Source organism: Xenopus laevis, chromosome 3L (genome assembly GCF_017654675.1).
Source record: "Xenopus laevis strain J_2021 chromosome 3L, Xenopus_laevis_v10.1, whole genome shotgun sequence".
Taxonomy (NCBI): domain Eukaryota; kingdom Metazoa; phylum Chordata; class Amphibia; order Anura; family Pipidae; genus Xenopus; species Xenopus laevis.
The window spans coordinates 98,398,197-98,418,985 of NC_054375.1; the positions used below are offsets into that span (position 1 = coordinate 98,398,197).

Here is a 20,789-nt window from a genome sequence, read left to right on the forward strand (position 1 = left end):
AAAAAAATCTGTTTGCTCTTTTGAGAAATGGATTTCAGTGCATAATTCTGCTGGAGCAGCACTATTAACTGATTCATTTTGAAAAAAAATTTTTTTTCCCATGACAGTATCCCTTTAAGGTGGCCATCAACGCAACAATAATATCATACGAAACTCATTTTTGTACGATATTCGCTGCATGTATGTTGGGACATGAGCCAAGCGATATTTGCAGAAGACTTGGATATCAGTCAGCTGGTCAATCGGGCTGGTTGGAAAATTTTGATCGGGCGCCTTTGAAGGCATCAGCCATTGTTAGTGCTAAATCGTCAGATACTGGTAGAACTCTATTGTTTCTACCTGTAAATCTGATGATTTAGTTCTACACGTGTGTGTTGAAATGAACAATCGTTCCTTTAACAATCTTTTTCAGGAAAGATCATAAATGTTACGTCTATGGCCACCTTAATTCCCTGTATCCACCTCCCCAAACCATACTCCATTTTTGGGGTCCCACTTCCATTACTTTTAACCATAACTCCTCAACCTAAAAATCACCATCTTGCCTTTATCACTGTTATCCAAAATTTTTGAGGAGTTCTTGCAGTCGTAGTTTATCAGCAGTAGAACCATGCCTTAAAACTGCTTCACTTTTGACAGTTATTGCTATTTATATTATGTTATTGCTATGTATGTAACCCGTATGTGTGGCGTGCAAAAGCTGCTATAAAAGATTTCTTCACATTCTGACTTCCACATTTTTCACACAATAAATAACAGTAAAATCAGTAAGTGGCCTGAACCAAGAAAAGGTTCTTGGTTCAGGCCACTTAAGACAAGCCTACATAAGAGACTTTCTCAATGAGCTGCAGCCACAGAAACAGAAATGGTTTTAAATACTTTTAAAGTTCCGCTTGTTTGGCAAGGTCACCAATAAGCAGATCTTCATCCAATTTGACCACCCAATTGTTTGGTTGCCGAGCCAGTGATCAGATTGTAATTCCACATATGCAGATACATCCATGGCAGAAAAATCAATGCATCCCTCTCAGGACATGAGCAATTAGTGGCATTAATGGGTCAATGTGGTCCTCAGCTGATGATATTTTCTAAACCTTCCCATACAGAGGCCAAAAAATTGCCTAGTCCTCCACTTGTATTGTCCTGTTTATGGCTAGCTTTAGGTTATTAGTCCAATCGGGATTGGGTTGGCTATGCTTCCTTTAAAACTGTGTTAAAGGAGAAGGAAAGGTTAAAACTAAGTAAGCTTTATCAGAAAGGTCTATATAAAAACATCTGTCACAAGGAACACTGCATTTCTTTACTTCTATTGTGTACACATGGACTTTTGTATCAGACTTCCTGTTTTCATCCAGGGTTTGGGCTTGAGATTGAGCATGCTCAATTTGCTCCACTCCCTTTTCCCTTCTCCCTCCCCCTGCTGTAATCTGAGCCCAGAACTCTGGGTGAGCAGGGAAAAACTCAGGCAAGAAGTGATGTCACACCAAGCTAATATGGCAGCTGCTATCCTGAACAAACAGAGAGAGTTTATAGAGCTGTTTACTCTGGTATGGTAAAGCATTCCACAGAATAATTATTGCATTCTAGCTTGCACTTTTGAGGCAGATCTGTTGGCAATAAACTGCCTCGTTAGCTTTCCTTCTTTTTTAAGAAATGAATTCCAGTTATTAGAAAACAATAAAACAAAATGGTGATATGTAGAGAGATGGCTTTGGAATGATTGTTCTACATACGTTCAGTGCTACATGTTTGTGATCATTTTCTGCATTCAGTGTAGTAGCTATTTAGTTATGAATAAAATCTGTAGGGGGTTTTTTACTCATACATGTTGATTTTCAGTCTTCAGACTATTCAGAATCATGTATCTTATCTTATTGGCATGTAATATGACTGAGGTTTGATGATTTATTTCAGTAACCTTTGATGTAATGTAGAGGAAATACTGCATTTCTAGAATAATAATTTGAACTGTTACCCTACCGCCATTTTCACCACCTTTTTGACTGATTTCTGCCTACAAACCAAAGAACAAGAAAATGAGTTTAAGGTGGCCCATAAAGAGTAATGCTATCAGTATCAGCTGTTGGGAGTGTGCTGCACAGCCATTGCCCACATTCACTGAGCGTTTGAGTGCTACACATGGTATACTTCTTTGCATTTCTTCCAGTATGAGGGTGCAGGTGCAGGTGCTGTTGCGAGTGATGCAGGTGGCATTCTCAGACACAAGACGTGTTAAACTAGAATTGTTTTTCCTTCGTTTAAAATCACCTTTAATTGGCAAAGAAAACAGAGGTCACATTCTCAAAGAATAAACAGACTGTATACTGTATATAATATGTACAACCATCTATAATGTCAGATACCATTGCCACATTATTATACTTACTTTGTCCAGAGCACGTGGTGTCAACTCCATGTGTGATATTCTGCGATCCTCTGTTAAAAGATGTGATAATGGTTATGTAAAACAGCAGATAGATTTATTATTAGCTTATATGATAGGCCAGCCTCATTTAACATGCTTGTTTCTCGTACTTTAGCCAAAATTGTATCCATTCCACAGCCACTGAGTCCAGTGCTAAGCATCTGCGATTTAAATGATAACTAAGGAATATGAATTGGTATAGAATTAATCCACGCTACTCACAATGGTGGATTCTCATTTATTATTATTATAAATTAGGTTATATTTATCATTTATTTTATTTAAATCCTTTGAAAGGACACTGTAATTCTAATCGACTCTTTAGTATACATTAATTAAAATGTAAACATGTCAAATACATATAGTTTCATGGAGATTCCTCACTTTAAAAGAACCCCCATACCAGCAAGTTAGTTGGCAACTGTTACATACCGTCTTTGTTTCAGGATAGACTGACACCCATTTTCTGTCCAGCTGCAGTAGGGGTCCCGGGACCTGACACAGTCCTCACAAGTCTCATTGTATGCAGTGCAGTCATCCAGAGGAAGGCGAGTCACTTCAGCGTTAGTCCCCACATACAGGAGATGCTGAATCATAAATGAATAACATGTTTGCCAGATTTGCCTCTCTATTATTCACCTACTTTTTGCATTTTCTTTTCATTCAACTACAATTTGGACTTGTGTGTCTCACTCTTGTTCTGTCTTACTCAAATAAGTCTTGATTAGTAGTGTGTTGCATAAAAATGACAATTCAACATCATTGTAAGTCAGGAGTGCCCATACTTTACTAATGCAAGGTTTACTTTTAGTGATGTTGTCCCATTATGATCTACATTTATATTATCACTGTTAGCATTCTGTTCCATGGAAAATATTACTTAAATATTGCATTGATTTATAAGAGAATTTATGTTACCATATTTAAAAAACAACTGTTTCTTATGTAGCTTTAACAGAATAAGTATCTGAATGAAAAGAATAAAACAGACGGGTAATTAAGTCAAGCTGTTTGTTGACAGTGTCTTGAGATCTATTGATCCCCAACTAAAGGTCTATTGGTAGATCCCGATCTACCTTTTGGACACCCCTGCTGTAAGATAAAGGGAATATAGGTGTTAAAGGTAGAGTGGGAATTCATAAAAACTTTCTCCAACAGGGCCGGAACTAGGGGTAGGCAGAGTAGGCACGTGCCTAGGGCGCAAAGCTGGGAGGGCGCCAAGCCTCTGTTGTCTACCCCAAGTCCGGTTCCCTTCTCTGCCCAACTCTCTGCATTTCTTCTTGCTCTTTGAGCTTCTGCACATGCGCGCAAACTTCAATTCACGTACACTAAACAGGCGCCGCGACTGCCGGGCCTGCCTAGGGCGCCTGCCCAGCGTGGCCCGGCACTGTGCTCCAATCACACATTACTTGTATGCATTTCGATTTTGTGTTGGTATTTTATGGAGAGTTTTCTCCTCAGCCTTAGAATATGTTTATAGTAATCTGTCATCAATATATAAACAATTTTCTTACTCCCTGTCTGCCTTGCACTTTTTGTGACATTTTAGCTTGATGTAGAGAGAGACAGTGGTATTCTGAGACAATTTGCAATTGGTTTTCCTTTTTTAGTATATGTGTGGTGTTTTTTTTGTAATTTAGCTTTTTCTCTAGCAGCTCTCCAGTTTGCAATTTCAGCAATCTGGTTGCTAGGGTCCAAATTACCCTTGCAACCATGAATTGATTGGAATAAGAGACTGGACTATGTATAGAAGAGGACCAGAATAGAAAGATGAGAAATAAAAAGTAGCAATAACAATACATTTGTAACCTTGCAGAGCATTTTTAGATGGGATCAGTGAAAGCTGGAAAGATTCAGTAGAAGGAGGCAAATAATTTAAAAACTATAGGAAATAAATAATGAACTACTATAGAAGTTAACATAAAGGTGAACTACTTCTTTAATTATGCTGTAATTATAAAAACATGAAGGTTATAAAAGTAATAGCAGCCATACATACTGCTGGTGGATACCCACTTTACAGTACATCTATAATGAGCATGCATAATTGTAAATAAGATAATAACTCGACTGTTTAACTCAAGTATTATCCACTTGACCTTCAAACCGTCTACTGGTCTTGGCTCTTACCCAAATCTTAGGAGCTCTATAGCCATAACAGAACAATTGATGCCTAATATAACAGTAGTATTTGCAATGTAGCTAAGGTATTTCTTGTCTTATAGGCCTATATGTATTACTGTTCTACAGTTTTTACTATTTTATGCTCATCCTTCACTGTTTTTATGCCCTCCTCACCATTTTGGGTTCCAGTGTCAGGTATATGATCTCTTTTGTTTCATTGAAGGGATTCATCTTGAGCACACTGACGACTCCATCATCTATCTCAACAATCTTTTGTACAGTTCCACCTGCTGAGAAAGGAAAAATGTTTCTGAATCGTTAATAAAACTGTGGTTTAAAAACTGTATCTTCTGAATTACTGTAGAGCAGGGATCTGCTTCCTTGGTATCTCTGTTACTGAACTACAACTTCTAGAATACAAGATCCTAGAATTAGGAATGCAACAACAGCTGGTAATTCATGAATTGTAGGTCCAGGCTGCATAGTGATTAGTTTGCATATAGGACCTGTTGTGGATCATCCTATGAAGGACATATAACATATTGTTATTTGAAATTCCATTGTCTGTTCCGTGGTTACCTGTAGCTAATAAGATGACTCTGTAGCTATTTCCATCTAATGCTTCCACCTCATCCACGACAATCTTTCTGTAGTGACTTGAGTTCTGGAACACAGCTTCCTTTCCTGATGGTTCTATCCAGTCTTGCAACTCAGGAAACTCAGATGCCCTGTCAAATGTGGCTTCTGGAGTACGATTACCTTGAAGGCACTTAATGGGAGAAAAAATAGTTATTGGATCCAAGAAGATTGGAGAAAAAGCTGGAACACATTTATAGCAGAGGATGACTGGAAGGCAGGGACATAAATCCAAAGAAGAAAGAAGAAATAGCTGAGAACACACATAGCCATAACTACAGGGTGAAAAAAGACAGTTGGGTTTGGCTAATGAATTCTCACCGTTCCAGGACTGATGGGTAGGTTTGTTTTTGGAGCCCTCCATAAGGAAGAGGAATCGAAGGTCTTTTCAGTGTCCAAAAGATTGTAAGAGCAGACAGCACTGTGATTCCTACATACAGGGGTGGGAATTAGTGTTACCAGTCTACTTGAAAACACAAAGGCACGTCTAATAAATCCATATGTTGCAAGGCTCCACTCATTGCATTTAAACAAAATTGCAGAGCCCTTCTAGCTGGATTTTTTAGATGTGTCCCTGAATTTATAAGTGATCTGGTAACCCTAGTTTGAATGTATAGTAGAACCCCCTTTTTAAATTTTTTCAGGGGACCAGAAAAAAATGGTGCAAAAACCGGGAAAATGTAAACTCATGGAAGTGTATCATATAATATATAGACGAGACCACTAACAAAACAATGTAAAATGAGGGAAAAAACAGGGTATGTAAAATTGAGGTTTCACTGTAATTAAGAATGCACTGTGGAGAGTCTGTGTGTTTTACAAAAGGTTGTTTGTACTGGCTTTGTTTTTATGTCATACATTCAATTACCAGTAATATGTTATTAACCTTAACCTTTTGTACTGCAAGCTTTCAAGTACTTAATTATGTCCTTAGTCAGTATTAGTCTATATTCTAACTCAATAGCTGTATTATTGTTTATCTATAAAGAGCCAGACATTTTCTGTGGTACCCTGGTGATATTTAAATATGACATGTTACACAAACCTGTGAGGTGGATTCATTGCTCATCTTTCATTGCAGTAGCTGCTGCAACTAATTCAAAACCTTGTATTGCAGAAAGCAAATTTAAAAGTGTTTACAATGGGAATTTTTATAGGAAACTTATCAGAATTATAATTGTATTATTGGTTCAAATGAGGATTTGATGCTAACCATATGAGGCTTTGGGGAAAAAAAGCCTTTCCATTTATACATGCATACTGAACAGCAAACATATGGCAATGGAATTTGTGAGCAATGCATGGATGTGCCTTTTATTTCTATGAGAAAAGTCAATGCAACTGGTCATTTGCAGCACCACTGCACACACGTCCTGAGTGCTAATTACAATGTCCTGATTTTTTATCTCTAAAATTACTTTTCAGTCTCTCTAAATTACATGCTGAAAACTGCAGCTCATTTCAGCTACTTCCTGGTCTAGTATAAAGCTCCATCCCCTTTTATTTTCTGAGTTCTCCTTCTCTCTGTGACCAGCAGACCTGCTGCAAATGCCTGATTGATTTCCATTGGAGCAGAGGCAGCTCTTTGACCAGCCTTCTATTGTAAGAAAAATGAAGGCTCAGTATACTAAAGGGTGTGGACCTTCACACAAGATAAGGAAGTGACTGATTTCTGCAGAATGGTTCAGCTGCTATTTTAGAAAGTATATCAATGTTGAAAGAGAGTTTTGTTGCTTACCCTTTAAGCTGCCAACAGGGTTGAAGCTCTGCTTATTTGGCTCTGCTTATTTGGCGTTTTGTTAAAGGAACAGAAACCGCAAAAAAAATGAAATCGTCTTAAGAGTAATAAAAATATAATGCAGTGTTGCCCTGCCCTGGTAAAATTGATGGGGTTGCTTCATAAATACTACTAATGTTTATATAAATATGCTGCTGTGTAGCAGTGGGAGCAGCCATACAAATGAGAAAAGACTCACAGCAGAGAGCAGATAAGCTCTGTAGAACATAATGGTGTTATCTGTTATCCACTATTTAACCTGTGCCATATAGCTTTTTTTTCAATTTTTACCATTACTACACAGCAGCTTGTTTATATGAACTAGTGTTTCTGAAGCAAAAACATCAGTTTTACCAGTGCAGGGCAACACTACGTGATATTTTCATTACTTTAAAAAACTAATTTTTTGGTTTTTATTTTCCTTTAAACAAGCAAGATATAGGATAATAGCAATTACACTTTCATTTAAAGGGATACTGTCATGGGAAAACATGTTTTTTTTCAAAATGCATCAGTTAAAAGTTCTGCTCCAGCAGACCTCTGCACTGAAATCTGTTTCTCAAAAGAGCAAACAGATTTTTTATATATAATTTTGTTACTTGTGCTCTGATAAACTTCAGTCACTCTTTACTGCTGTACTGTAAGTTGGAGTGATATCACCCCCCCCCCAGCAGTCTAACAACAGAACAATGGGAAGGTAACCAGACAGTAGCTCCCTGACAGCTGCCTGGTAGATATAAGAACAGCACTCAATAGTAAAATCCAGATCCCACTGGGACACATTCAGTTACATTGAGTAGGAGAAACAATAACCTGCCAGAAAGCAGTAGGGATGTAGCGAACGTCGGAAAAAAAGTTCGCGAACATATTCGCGAACTTGCGCAAAAACGCGAGCGGTTCGCGAACGGTTCGCGAACCCCATAGACTTCAATGGGAAGGCGAACTTTAACATCTAGAAAAGACATTTCTGGCCAGAAAAATGATTTTAAAGTTGTTTAAAGGGTGCAACGACCTGGACAGTGGCATGCCAGAGGGGGATCAAGGGCAAAAATGTATCTGAAAAATCTGCCTGTGTGTGCTTGGAAGAGATAGTGTAGGGGGAGAGCTGTTAGTGATTTCAGGGACAGATGATAGTAAGTTTGCTGGCTAGTAATCTGCTTGATACTGCTCTGTATTGGAGGGACAGAAGTCTGCAGGGATTTGAGGGACATTTTAGCTTAGGTAGCTTTGCTGGCTAGTAATCTACTGTTCTCTTTAAACAACTGCCATACGTTGACCTTGTAGGCATTGTTTGCCCAGTTTTTTTGGACGCAGCCACTGAAGCACAGTTGCCAGAAAAAATATGCCATATAAATGCTGAAAATAGTCATTTTTCGCCATACGTTGACCTTGTAGACATTGTTTGCCCAGTTTTTTTGGACGCAGCCACTGAAGCACAGTTGCCAGAAAAATTATGCCATATAAATGCTGAAAATATAAATTTTTTTGGTTGCAGCCACTGAAGCACAGAGGCCAGAAAAATTATGCCATATAAATGCAGAAAACATGCATTTTTTTGGTCGCAGCCACTGAAGCACAGTTGACAGAAAAATTATGCCATATAAATGCTGAAAATATAAATTTTTTTGGTTGCAGCCACTGAAGCACAGAGGCCAGAAAAATTATGCCATATAAATGCAGAAAATATGCATTTTTTGGTCGCAGCCACTGAAGCACAGTTGCCAGAAAAATATGCCATATAAATGCTGAAAATAGTCATTTTTTGCCATATACGTTGAGTCAACGTATGGCAAAAAATGACTATTTTCAGCATTTATATGGCATATTTTTTCTGGCCTCTGTGCTTCAGTGGCTGCGGCCAAAAAAAAACTGGGCAAACAATGCCTACAAGGTCAACGTCGTTGACCTTGTAGGCATTGTTTGCCCAGTTTTTTTGGCCGCAGCCACTGAAGCACAGAGGCCAGAAAAAATATGCCATATAAATGCTGAAAATAGTCATTTTTTGGTCGCAGCCACTGAAGCACAGTTGCCAGAAAAATTATGCCATATAAATGCTGAAAATATAAATTTTTTTGGTTGCAGCCACTGAAGCACAGAGGCCAGAAAAATTATGCCATATAAATGCAGAAAATATGCATTTTTTTGGTTGCAGCCACTGAAGCACAGAGGCCAGAAAAATTGCCATATAAATGCAGAAAATATGCATTTTTTTGGATGCAGCCACTGAAGCACAGTTGCCAGAAAAAATATGCCATATAAATGCTGAAAATAGTCATTTTTTGCCATACGTTGACCTTGTAGACATTGTTTGCCCAGTTTTTTTGGTTGCAGCCACTGAAGCACAGAGGCCAGAAAAAATTAAACCAGTAGGGTTTGCACCCTAGTTTGTAACGGTGGCGGAGGGAGGAGGAGGACGCTAAAGGACAGCTGTGTGTGGAGTCATGAGGCTTGAAGAGAAGGACAGCTGCATAGAAGTCAGAACAAGTCTTCCGGCGTGCAGTAACCCTCCGAGATCCACCCCTCATTCATTTTAATAAAGGTCAGGTAATCGACACTTTTGTGACCTAGGCGAGTTCTCTTCTCAGTTACAATCCCTCCTGCTGCACTGAAGGTCCTTTCTGAGAGCACACTTGAGGCTGGGCAAGACAAGAGGTTCATGGCAAATTGTGACAGCTCTGGCCACAGATCAAGCCTGCGCACCCAGTAGTCCAGGGGTTCATCGCTCCTCAGAGTGTCGATATCTGCAGTTAATGCCAGGTAGTCCGCTACCTGCCGGTCGAGGCGTTCTTTGAGGGTGGATCCAGAAGGGTTGTGGCGCTGCCTTGGACAGAAAAACATTTGCATGTCTGACGTTACAGACTGGCCAAAGGGCTTTGTCCTTGCAGGTGTGCTCGTGGCAGGATTACTGGCACCTCTGCCCCTGGAATGTTGATGAGTTCCTGAAGTGACATCACCCTTAAAAGCATTGTACAACATGTTTTGCAGGCTGGTTTGTAAATGCCGCATCTTTTCGGACTTGTGGTATGTTGGTAACATTTCTGACACTTTATGCTTGTACCGAGGGTCTAGTAGCGTTGCGACCCAGTACAGGTCCTTCTCCTTAAGCCTCTTGATACGGGGGTCCTTCAACAGGCATGACAGCATGAAAGACCCCATTCTCACAAGGTTGGATGCAGAGCTATCCATCTCCGCTTCCTCATTATCAAGGACTGCATCATCCACGGTCTCCTCCCCCAGCCACGTACAAGACCAGGGGTCCCCAAAAGGTCACCACTAGCCCCCTGGGAAGCCTGCTCCTGTTGGTCCTCCTCCTCCTCCTCCACAAAGCCACCTTCCTCCTCTGACTCCACTTCTGGCACCTCTCCCTGCGTTGCAGCAGGTGCCTGGGTTCGTTCTGGTGATTCCGACCAGAAATCGTGCGCTTCCAGCTCCTCGTCACGCTGGTCTACAGCCTCATCTGTCACTCGTCGCACGGCACGCTCCAGGAAGAAAGCGAAGGGTATTAGGTCGCTGATGGTGCCTTCGGTGCGACTGACCATATTTGTCACCTCTTCAAAAGGTCGCATGAGCCTGCAGGCATCGCGCATAAGCACCCAGTAACGGGGGAAAAAAATCCCCAGCTGTGCAGATCCAGTCCTACCACCCAGTTCAAAAAGGTACTCGTTGACGGCCCTTTGTTGTTGCAGCAGACGTTCCAACATAAGGAGCGTTGAATTCCAGCGAGTCTGGCTGTCAGAAATCAAACGCCTGACTGGCATGTTGTAGCGCTGCTGAATGTCAGCAAGGCGTGCCATGGCTGTGTAGGAACGTCTGAAATGGGCCGACACCTTTCTGGACTGGGTGAGAACGTCCTGGAATCCTGGGTACTTGGAGACAAAACGTTGGACTATTAAATTTAACACATGTGCCATGCAGGGCACATGTGTTAAATTGCCTAGTCTCAACGCTGCCAACAGATTGCTTCCATTGTCACACACCACTTTTCCGATCTGCAGTTGGTGTGGGGTCAGCCACCGATCGGCCTGTGACTGCAGAGATGACAGGAGTACAGATCCGGTATGGTTTTTGCTTTCCAGGCACGTCATCCCAAGACAGCGTGACAACGGCGTACCTGGCACGTCGAATAGCCTAGGGGGAGCTGGGGGTGCACAGGTGTGGAGGAGGAGAAGGAGGACCCAGCAGCAGAGTAAGAAGAAGAAGAAGACGAGGTAGAGAGCGATGGAGGAGTAGAGGTGGTGGCAGAACCGCGTGCAATCCGTGGCGGTGACACCAACTCCACTGTTGTTGTTGAGCTACCCATTCCCTGCTTCCCAGCCATTACCAAGTTCACCCAGTGGGCAGTGTAGGTGACATACCTGCCCTGACCATGCTTGGAGGACCATGCGTCAGTAGTCATATGGACCTTTGGCCCAACACTAAGTGACAGAGATGCGGTAACTTGGCTCTGCACATGTTGGTACAGGTGTGGTATTCCCTTTTTAGAAAAAAAATTGCGGCTGGGTACCTTCCACTGCGGTGTCCCAATTGCTACAAATTTGCGGAAGGCCTCAGAGTCCACCAGCTGGTATGGTAAAAGCTGGCGGGCTAAGAGTGCAGACAAGCCAGCTGTCAGACGCCGGGCAAGGGGTGACAGTCAGACATTGGCTTCTTACGCTCAAACATGGCCTTCACAGAAACTTGGCTGGTGGCAGATGACTGGGAATGGGAACAGGTGGTCAAGGTGGAAGGCGGAGTGGAGGGTGGTTCAGACGGGTCAAGGAGAGCAGAGGTAGAGCAGTAAGATGCTGGACCAGAAGGAGTGTGGCTTTTAGTTTGCCTGTTGCCTTTGGAGGTGTTGCTCCCAAAGTGCTTTGTGCTTGCCGCTCATGTGCCTTCGCATAGAAGTTGTACCTATGTGGCTGTTGGGCTTACCAAGGCTCAGTTTCTGACTGCACTCATTGCAAATTACAATGCTTTTGTCAGAGGCACACACATTAAAAAATCCCACACTGCTGACTTTTTGGAAGTGTGCGATCTGGCGGTAACAGTAGAAGTTGGCGGAGTTGGCGGTATTGGCGGCAATGGCGGGTGCGTTGGCCGGCTGAACACAGGTGCCGATACATGTTGTTGCCCTGCTGATCCCTGCGGGCTGTCCTCCCTGCTTCTTCTAAGTCTTATTCTCCTACTGCCTCTCTGACTCTCCGTCTCTCCATCTGAACTACCCTCCTCTTGCTCTCTTCTACTAGGCACCCACAAAACATCAATCTCCTCATCATCATTCTCCTCAGATGCATCAATTTCTTCTGACACATCACAGAAGGAAGCAGCAGCGGGGACCTCCTCCTCATCACTCATTATGTCCATCTCTATCGTGTTCTCTGCCAGAATTAAATCTGGTGTAAGGTCCTCATCTCCTTCATCTTCTTCTGGCAATAATGGTTGCGCATTACTCAGTTCAAGAAACTCATTGGAAAATAACTCCTCTGACCCCAGTGAAGAAGGGGCACCGGTGGTGGAGGAAGTGTTACGTGGGGTGGCCATAGCAGTGGAGGATGAGGAGGATGTTGTGGTAAAGTTAGAAACGGTAGAGGATGGGGTGTGCTGTGTAAGCCAGTCAACTACCTCTTCAGCATTTTGGGAGTTCAGGGTCATTGGCTTTTTAAAACTGGGCAATTTGCTAGGGCCACAGGATTGCATAGCAGCACGGCCCCTAGCACGGCCTCTGCGTGGCGGCCTGCCTTTGCCTGGCATTATTTTTAAAAAAACAACAACAACAACAAAAACTCAGTTGGTTTTTCTGGAAACGATAATACACACAGCTAGATGGCGGGTTGAAGAAAACACTGTGCAAATAATGCCTACAAGGTCAACGTATACACTACTACAGCGGTGGATACGGATTACGTAAAATATATGAATGCTGCTTGAAAAAAAGTAACTCAAGTGGTTTTTCTAGAGACGATAATATTATCAATATTTAGACAAAATGTGAACAAGCTCACACAGCTCGATGGCGGGTTGAAGAAAACACTGTGCAAATAATGCCTACAAGGTCAACGTATACACTACTACAGCGGTGGATACGGATTACGTAAAATATATGAATGCTGCTTGAAAAAAAGTAACTCAAGTGGTTTTTCTAGAGACGATAATATTATCAATATTTAGACAAAATGTGAACAAGCTCACACAGCTCGATGGCGGGTTGAAGAAAACAGTGTGCAAATAATGCCTACAAGGCCAACGTATACACTACTACAGCGGTGGATACGGATTACGTAAAATATATGAATGCTGCTTGAAAAAAGTGACTCCGGTGTTTTTCTGGAGACGGTAATATTATGGATATTTAGACAGAATGTGAACAAGGTCACACAGCTCGATGGCGGGTTGAAGAAAACAGTGTGCAAATAATGCCTACAAGGCCAACGTATACACTACTACAGCGGTGGATACGGATTACGTAAAATATATGAATGCTGCTTGAAAAAAGTGACTCCGGTGTTTTTTCTGGAGACGGTAATATTATGGATATTTAGACAGAATGTGAACAAGGTCACACAGCTCGATGGCGGGTTGAAGAAAACAGTGTGCAAATAATGCCTACAAGGCCAACGTATACACTACTACAGCGGTGGATACGGATTACGTAAAATATATTATGGCTGCTTGAAAAAAGTGACTCCGGTGTTTTTTCTGGAGACGGTAATATTATGGATATTTAGACAGAATGTGAACAAGGTCACACAGCTCGATGGCGGGTTGAAGAAAACAGTGTGCAAATAATGCCTACAAGGCCAACGTATACACTACTACAGCGGTGGATACGGATTACGTAAAATATATGAATGCTGCTTGAAAAAAGTGACTCCGGTGTTTTTTCTGGAGACGGTAATATTATGGATATTTAGACAGAATGTGAACAAGGTCACACAGCTCGATGGCGGGTTGAAGAAAACAGTGTGCAAATAATGCCTACAAGGCCAACGTATACACTACTACAGCGGTGGATACGGATTACGTAAAATATATGAATGCTGCTTGAAAAAAGTGACTCCGGTGTTTTTTCTGGAGACGGTAATATTATGGATATTTAGACAGAATGTGAACAAGGTCACACAGCTCGATGGCGGGTTGAAGAAAACAGTGTGCAAATAATGCCTACAAGGCCAACGTATACACTACTACAGCGGTGGATACGGATTACGTAAAATATATTATGGCTGCTTGAAAAAAGTGACTCCGGTGTTTTTTCTGGAGACGGTAATATTATGGATATTTAGACAGAATGTGAACAAGGTCACACAGCTCGATGGCGGGTTGAAGAAAACAGTGTGCAAATAATGCCTACAGGGCAAATAATGCCTAAAAGGTCAACTTATACACTACTACAGCGGTAGTAAAATAAAAAAAGTAAAATAAAAAAAAATGAATATTAAAAAAAAAAAATTAAAGTTGGTGCTGCTGAACTACTAGGAGCAGCAGATTAGCACACCAGTCCCACTCCCCAACACTGCTAGACTAATAGCACTGGGCTCTTATAGTAGTAGTAGTAGTAGTAGTAGTAAAACAACAAAAAAATAAATAAAAGCAGTCCTTACAAGGACTACTGTTATTGCAGCAGTCAGCAGATGAGATCAGAAGCAGGACAGCTGCCCACTGCAGCTACATACAGAGCACTGCAGTAGAAGGTAGATTACTAGCCAGCAAAGCTACCTAAGCTTAAATGTCCCTCAAACCCCTGCAGACTTCTGTCCCTCCAATAACAGAGCAGTATCAAAACGATTACTAGCCAGCAAACTTTCAACTGTCCCTGAAATCACTAACAGGCAGCAGCTCTCTCCCTACACTATCTCTTCAGCACACACAGGCAGAGTGAAAAAACGCTGCAGGGCTTCGGTTTTTATAGGGAAGGGGAGTGGTCCAGGGGAGAGCTTCCTGATTGGCTGCCATGTACCTGCTGGTCTGGGGTGAGAGGGCAAAAAAAAGCGCCAACAATGGCGAACCCAAAATGGCGAACGTCGTGCGACGTTCGCGAACTTCCGGCGAGCGCGAACACCCGATGTTCGCGCGAACAAGTTCGCCGGCGAACAGTTCGCGACATCTCTAGAAAGCAGTTCCATCCTAAAGTTCTGGCTCTTTCTGAAAGCACATGACCAGGCAAAATGACCTGAGATGGCTGCCTACACACCAATATTACAACTAGAAAAATACACTTGCTGGTTCAGGAATGAAATTTTATATTGTAGAGTGAATTATCTGTAGTGTAAACTGTGTAATTTTGAAAAAAACGACATAAAAATCATGACAGAATCCCTCTAAACTATTTACATTACAATTTATGTAACTATTTAGGTTACAGTACAAGTACAAGTGCATTATTGCTGCTGATTTTGCATCTCATGTTTTAGATTAAAGTGACTTACTGAAGGATATGCAGTCATTCAACATCCAGAACCACTGGTGCAGCTCAAGCTATAAAATGTTAGATAAATACTGTGTGCTTACCATGCATTGGTAAACAACCCATAAATCAGGTTCTTCTCTTTTCCCTTTAGCATGAAAACATCCTGGAGGTATGGGAAATACTGTTTTGCTTTAGGGTACCCACATATCATACGGGACTTCAGTGCTGTGCTAAACCTATTGTAAGCAGACAATTTACTTGGTCCTGGGTCGTTCTGCAGGTATAATTGGGGAAGGAATAACAAAGAAGGTTATGAAAAATAATTTGATGGATGAATGAGCAGGGTATGCCTTCCACTTTTCTAACTTAGTAATCTTTAAAGGGGTTTTTCATCTTCCAACTTTTTTTTCAGTTCAGTTGGTTTCAGATACTTCACCAGAAATAAAGACTTTCTACTTTCCATGTCTGACCTTTCTTCTAATACTAAAGTGTAAATCAAAATTTTGACCTTTCTAAAAAGCATCTCTGGGAGGGGGGTCGCCGACCCTGTACACTGTTCTAAATTGATACATTTAGTTGATAAATTTCTTACCTTTGTTCCTGCTGAGCAGAATCCCTTAGTTTCATTAAAGAGAGCTGTTAGAATTGATACAATAATTACTAATACTCCAAAGATGCTGCTGAGAAATGTATCAACTAAATGTTGCAAAAATTGTAACAGTGCAGAATCTGCACCTGAATTAACTAAACTGCCAGAACACCAGATACATTCAATTTTAAACTTTGATTTTGGAAAACCGGTAAAATATAAAACATGGAAGGCAATTGAAAAAAGTATTTTATTTCTGAAGAACAATCTGAAAACAACTGAACTGAAAAAGTGTTTGAAAGGTCAACAACCCATTTAAGTCCATAGCATCCCTTGCTCCCCTCATTAAGTATATCTAACTCCTATTGTATCCCCTCCTATACTTCCTCTGTGTCACTAAAGGTTTTAGCATCCTTCATGAGCCCTATAAACTCTATAATATTTTCTGTTCTCCCCCTTGGCTATTGGCAGTGATAGCAATAATTTAGGCTATACACAGATAAATTTTTATTTTAAACTTTATGTACTACAAATTCAAATAGTACAAAACTGGTTTCAAAATCAATCTGTGTAAGTTTATTTTATGTTCCAGGCGTCTAGAGATTTTTAGAGGTTTTCTGCTTGTAGATATTGTATTGTCTGCCATTGACCCTTTACGTTGAATGTGAAGTACCAAGCACCTAAGATTAATGTTTAAAAACTGGATTTTTAAAGCAAAATCATGTATGCAGGATGACTCCTAGGAAGCAATCTGCAGAGGGTAACAAACTTTCAATCACCTACACAAGTAGCAGTGATCTGCCCCCAATCCCCCATATCTTCTCCCCAGCCTGTACTGTAAATGGCAATTCTTTTTTTAACATTAAAGCCTAATATTAAATAGTCAAGCCATAATAATTGAGAGTTCCATTTAATAAATAATTAGAAGAGACAGCTTTAGCACTCTTCCTCCTACCTTACACATACGAGCCACCATGGAAATTCTTTTCTCTGTTGATCTGACATTTTCATTATCCTCTATGAAGAAGAGAAGAATCTTGTCTTGAACCTCCTCCTCACTATCCACCACCAGAGCCTTTATATAATGAGGATCTAATTGAAGGAGCAAATCATGGCAGGCAGAGCAAGAAAAGAAGAAAGGTAAGTGCAAGATAAATGCAATGTACTTTATACAAGAGTAGCAAGTTAGAGAATGTCCTAACACTTGTAGAACGTCTTCTCCTTTACTTACTTTTCATTAGATCATCTCCTGTGTATAAAAATGGCTTTTTGCCATGAATTTTCTTGAAAATATTCTTTACTGTCTTCCCATTGTTTGTGGAGTACACCTCATTTCCTAGCGAGAAAAGAAACATAGGCAGCTATGCAATTTTGTAATAACCACCGTGGTTTTAGTATTTAACTATTAATATACAGTATTCAGATATCATTTATGGTTCAGAATGCACATATATAAGAGCAAAACCTATAGAGCCATAATTGTTGGACAGACATGTATGCTCTATAAATGAATACAAAATATCTTCACTCTTTTGGTATTACTGGTCCTTGGTTCTGTCCTTGGTAATCAATTCCAATGATGTATGCTGCCAGAGCAGATTGGTTCATCTTGATGAAAGCAAAGCATTGGAGTCTGCAGAAACTAGAGTGTTCTGCTAATGGGCGTTTAGCAGTTGCTGATGATGACGTCTGAACTAAAAATGTAATGCTCACCTGTAATTAAAACAAGATTGTTGGTTTCTGGTGTTCGGGGAGAAAATTCGTCTGCAAGCGTATACTGCTGAATAGTATTCTCCTTCTGAAAGTTAGAAAAAAGTGAAATAAATGAATGCACACCACATTAATATATTGTATATTCACTACTCTGGATAATGCGGTGCCCTCAGTAGAATCACTATACAACGTATTCATAGTACGTCAGTTTCCTTTGATCATATATATAGTGCTACTTTCATTCCTATCCACAGAATAGTATACAGTATATGAGGATTTAAATATACTAAATATTTTTCAGTGCACATTTATTGGAAAATGTTTATTAATTAGGGACAATTAGAGTAATGTATGATCCTGTGGCAGGATAGATTGGCTCCTGGTACTTACACACAGGTCCGGACTGAGAATTAAAATAGGCCCTGATATTTCAGGTACATAGAGGCCCAATCAACCCACACAGAGGCCCAAACAGCCCCACCAGCCCACTAAATACTGACTTTCTATGGCACCTTATAGTAGCCCCTCTGGCATTTGCCAGAACCCACAGATTGCCAGTCTGGGCCTGCTTGCACAGTGGTCTGTGCTTGGACCAACAGAGTTACTATAAATCTGACTAAATAGCATAAATGCAAAGCTCAAATTTAGCTGACTATATACCAACTATATACCATGTCATGTTTTGTGACTTTAACTATTACATTGCAATAAAACACAGAATTGCTTAACTGTTCTACTCAGATTAGTGATGCTTATGGCACATATTTGATATTTTATGATCATAACTTTGTAACTAAAAACCCCTGTTTTTGTAAATACATGCACTTGCATATATACTGAATTACTCATGAGACAGGGGACCAGGGACTGTGCATTGATTAATTGGCCAAATCAGTAGCACTTCCATTATATTTAAACACATTTTAACTTAGCCTTGGAGTGCACCCACAACCCCCCTTTTTGTGTGTTTGATATTATACCAGAAAAACAACTTTTGGGGAGAGTCCCTGGATTTTATTGTTGAGATTTTAGCTTCCCTTTAAGGGTGATGGCACACAGGAAGATTTGTCACCCTCAGGGGAGAAATACCTGCAATAAATTACTGAATTGGTCCTCAATTTGCGATTATTACTCCAATAGCGCTTGAACAGAACACACTGCACTTTCATCCATTGTATACATGTACTGTGAATATCAAGAATCCTAACCTCTACTTTTACAGAAACATACAAAGCATTGAATGAACCCACCAGCTTCCAGCACGCTGGCATGGTTTCTACGGTACCACAGACAAGCAGATCTTTTTCTAATTGTCCAACGAGGGTCACATAGATTGTACAGTTTTTCTGCAAATAAGAAAAAAAAAGTGAACATATGCACAGTTTTAAGTGTGGGGAAGATAAGAAAATTCAATGGCTATATTTCACTTCCCTTAAAGAGTCTATGACCTTGTATGGTCTTCAGAACAAGAAGCTATGCCCCAAGTGTGGGTAGCAGGAAGTATTTAATGCAGGGCCCCCTCCCAGTGGGTGATGCACTAGTACAATCCCCCTTCCAGTGAAGACATCACTATGCTAACCCTGCCCCCCAGCAATTGCAATGATGCAGTGTTCATAGGTCACTGAGGTTGGCTCACTTTTCATGTGAAACATGTTAAGTATTCCAGAATAGCCTAAGCAACACTTATAGGCATGTGATGAGTTTAAATATTACTGTCTTAGATCTGCTGTGCCAGCGGCACTATTGTTACTTGAACATACAATGCTAATTGTTCTCTGTGCGTCCTTCCACTTCCTGATATCTCTGATTTTTTTTTTCAACCATTGCAACTATGTGGGACCTCACTATGTGTGGACAATTTGTGTAGCTCCCAAAAAGCAGCTGTGATCAAACTGTATATGGTCAGCATGAGAAGGACAGCAATACAAAACCAAGCCTTTTGCATGTAGAAAGCATTTGCACAATATGTTTTGCAGTTTATGTAATAAAATAGCAATTCAGGACAAGTTACTAGGGGTTGGGGTTATCTTACCGTGTCCCCGCAACGTGGATGCTCCTTATTAATAACGGTCTGTTAAAACATAAAACACACTGATATCATATCGACTGGGATTCACTTCTTCATTAAACATAATTCATTCGTTTTTTAGTTAAAACTGACTTTTGATCCAAAAAATGTGTAGGAACTGAAGATTAAAGGGGACAGCAAATATTCATGTAATGTAGTAATATTCTAAGATGATTTGGAATCGGTCCATTTATATTTTGTGCTATTTGAAGTATGTTTTTGGCCAGCAGTGCTAAAGTTTGAGTTACTGGTCCTAACATCCTAAAGTTTTATTTTTTTTAAGTTTCAGGTTAAAAAGTGACAGAACAGAATGGGGTATTATTCAAATAAACATAAAAGGCCAACTCTAATGTTTTAGCCTTTTAGGCTGATATTCCAGTTTTTTTACTTCGAATCCTTCACTCGAAGTTAGTGAATCGGCCCCTTAGTGTTAATATCACTTTAAGCTCAATGTCCTTATATCAGCTCTGTGTACTGTGCCTATCTATTATGTGACTTGTCCTCCCTGTGTATACTTTTTATATATTGTTCTTTTATATATATATATATATATATAAATATATATATATATATATATATATATATATACACACACACACACACACACACACACACACACACATATATATATATATATATATATATGTATATATTTCACTTGTATGCATTTTACAGCACTGTGGCTTCCTAACAGCACTTTACAAATAAAGTTATACATATGTACAAACATATCATATGGGGCATTCTTCCCACTTTTGCCATTAGGTGAAAAATTGTGGGAATCAAAATGCTCCTTCCTGCCTGTCAACCAAAATAAGAATGGTCACATAATGGCTCAAGCAGGTATATTTGGGTGGAGGGCTTTTTGTCTCCACAATGCTTCTGACACCTTGCTGTGCATATCGCTGCTGATGTGATCTCCATAGACTTTATAAGAAATTAACTAAAGACAACTAAGATGAATTACTGTATATGATTAAAAAAATGTATATCCCATTAACATATTTTACAACCATAAATATAGAAAATATATTTAAATATTGGTTTATTTTAGGTTAACAGATTTGAAAC

At 40.3% G+C, this 20,789-nt stretch overlaps 1 protein-coding gene across 3 annotated transcripts in view; it reads right to left on the reverse strand.

Annotated features, from left to right (window-relative positions):
• Positions 1 to 1,614: 1,614 nt before the first annotated feature.
• Positions 1,615 to 20,789, reverse strand: part of LOC108711304 (semaphorin-7A) — a 29,794-nt gene continuing 10,619 nt past the window's right edge. For 2 of the 3 annotated variants that reach the window (XM_018252916.2, XM_041586681.1), the window contains exons 3-14: positions 19,683 to 19,721; positions 18,901 to 18,996; positions 17,651 to 17,735; positions 17,169 to 17,273; positions 16,893 to 17,029; positions 15,450 to 15,622; positions 5,507 to 5,615; positions 5,129 to 5,318; positions 4,724 to 4,839; positions 2,858 to 3,012; positions 2,387 to 2,436; positions 1,615 to 2,268 (exon numbers count right to left, since the gene is read on the reverse strand). In XM_018252916.2, the coding sequence (XP_018108405.1) occupies positions 2,015 to 2,268; positions 2,387 to 2,436; positions 2,858 to 3,012; positions 4,724 to 4,839; positions 5,129 to 5,318; positions 5,507 to 5,615; positions 15,450 to 15,622; positions 16,893 to 17,029; positions 17,169 to 17,273; positions 17,651 to 17,735; positions 18,901 to 18,996; positions 19,683 to 19,721 (1,509 nt within the window). In that variant the 3' untranslated portion in view covers positions 1,615 to 2,014. The remainder of the gene's footprint in view (positions 2,269 to 2,386; positions 2,437 to 2,857; positions 3,013 to 4,723; positions 4,840 to 5,128; positions 5,319 to 5,506; positions 5,616 to 15,449; positions 15,623 to 16,892; positions 17,030 to 17,168; positions 17,274 to 17,650; positions 17,736 to 18,900; positions 18,997 to 19,682; positions 19,722 to 20,789) is intronic. The other variant, XM_041586682.1, reaches the window with a different exon arrangement.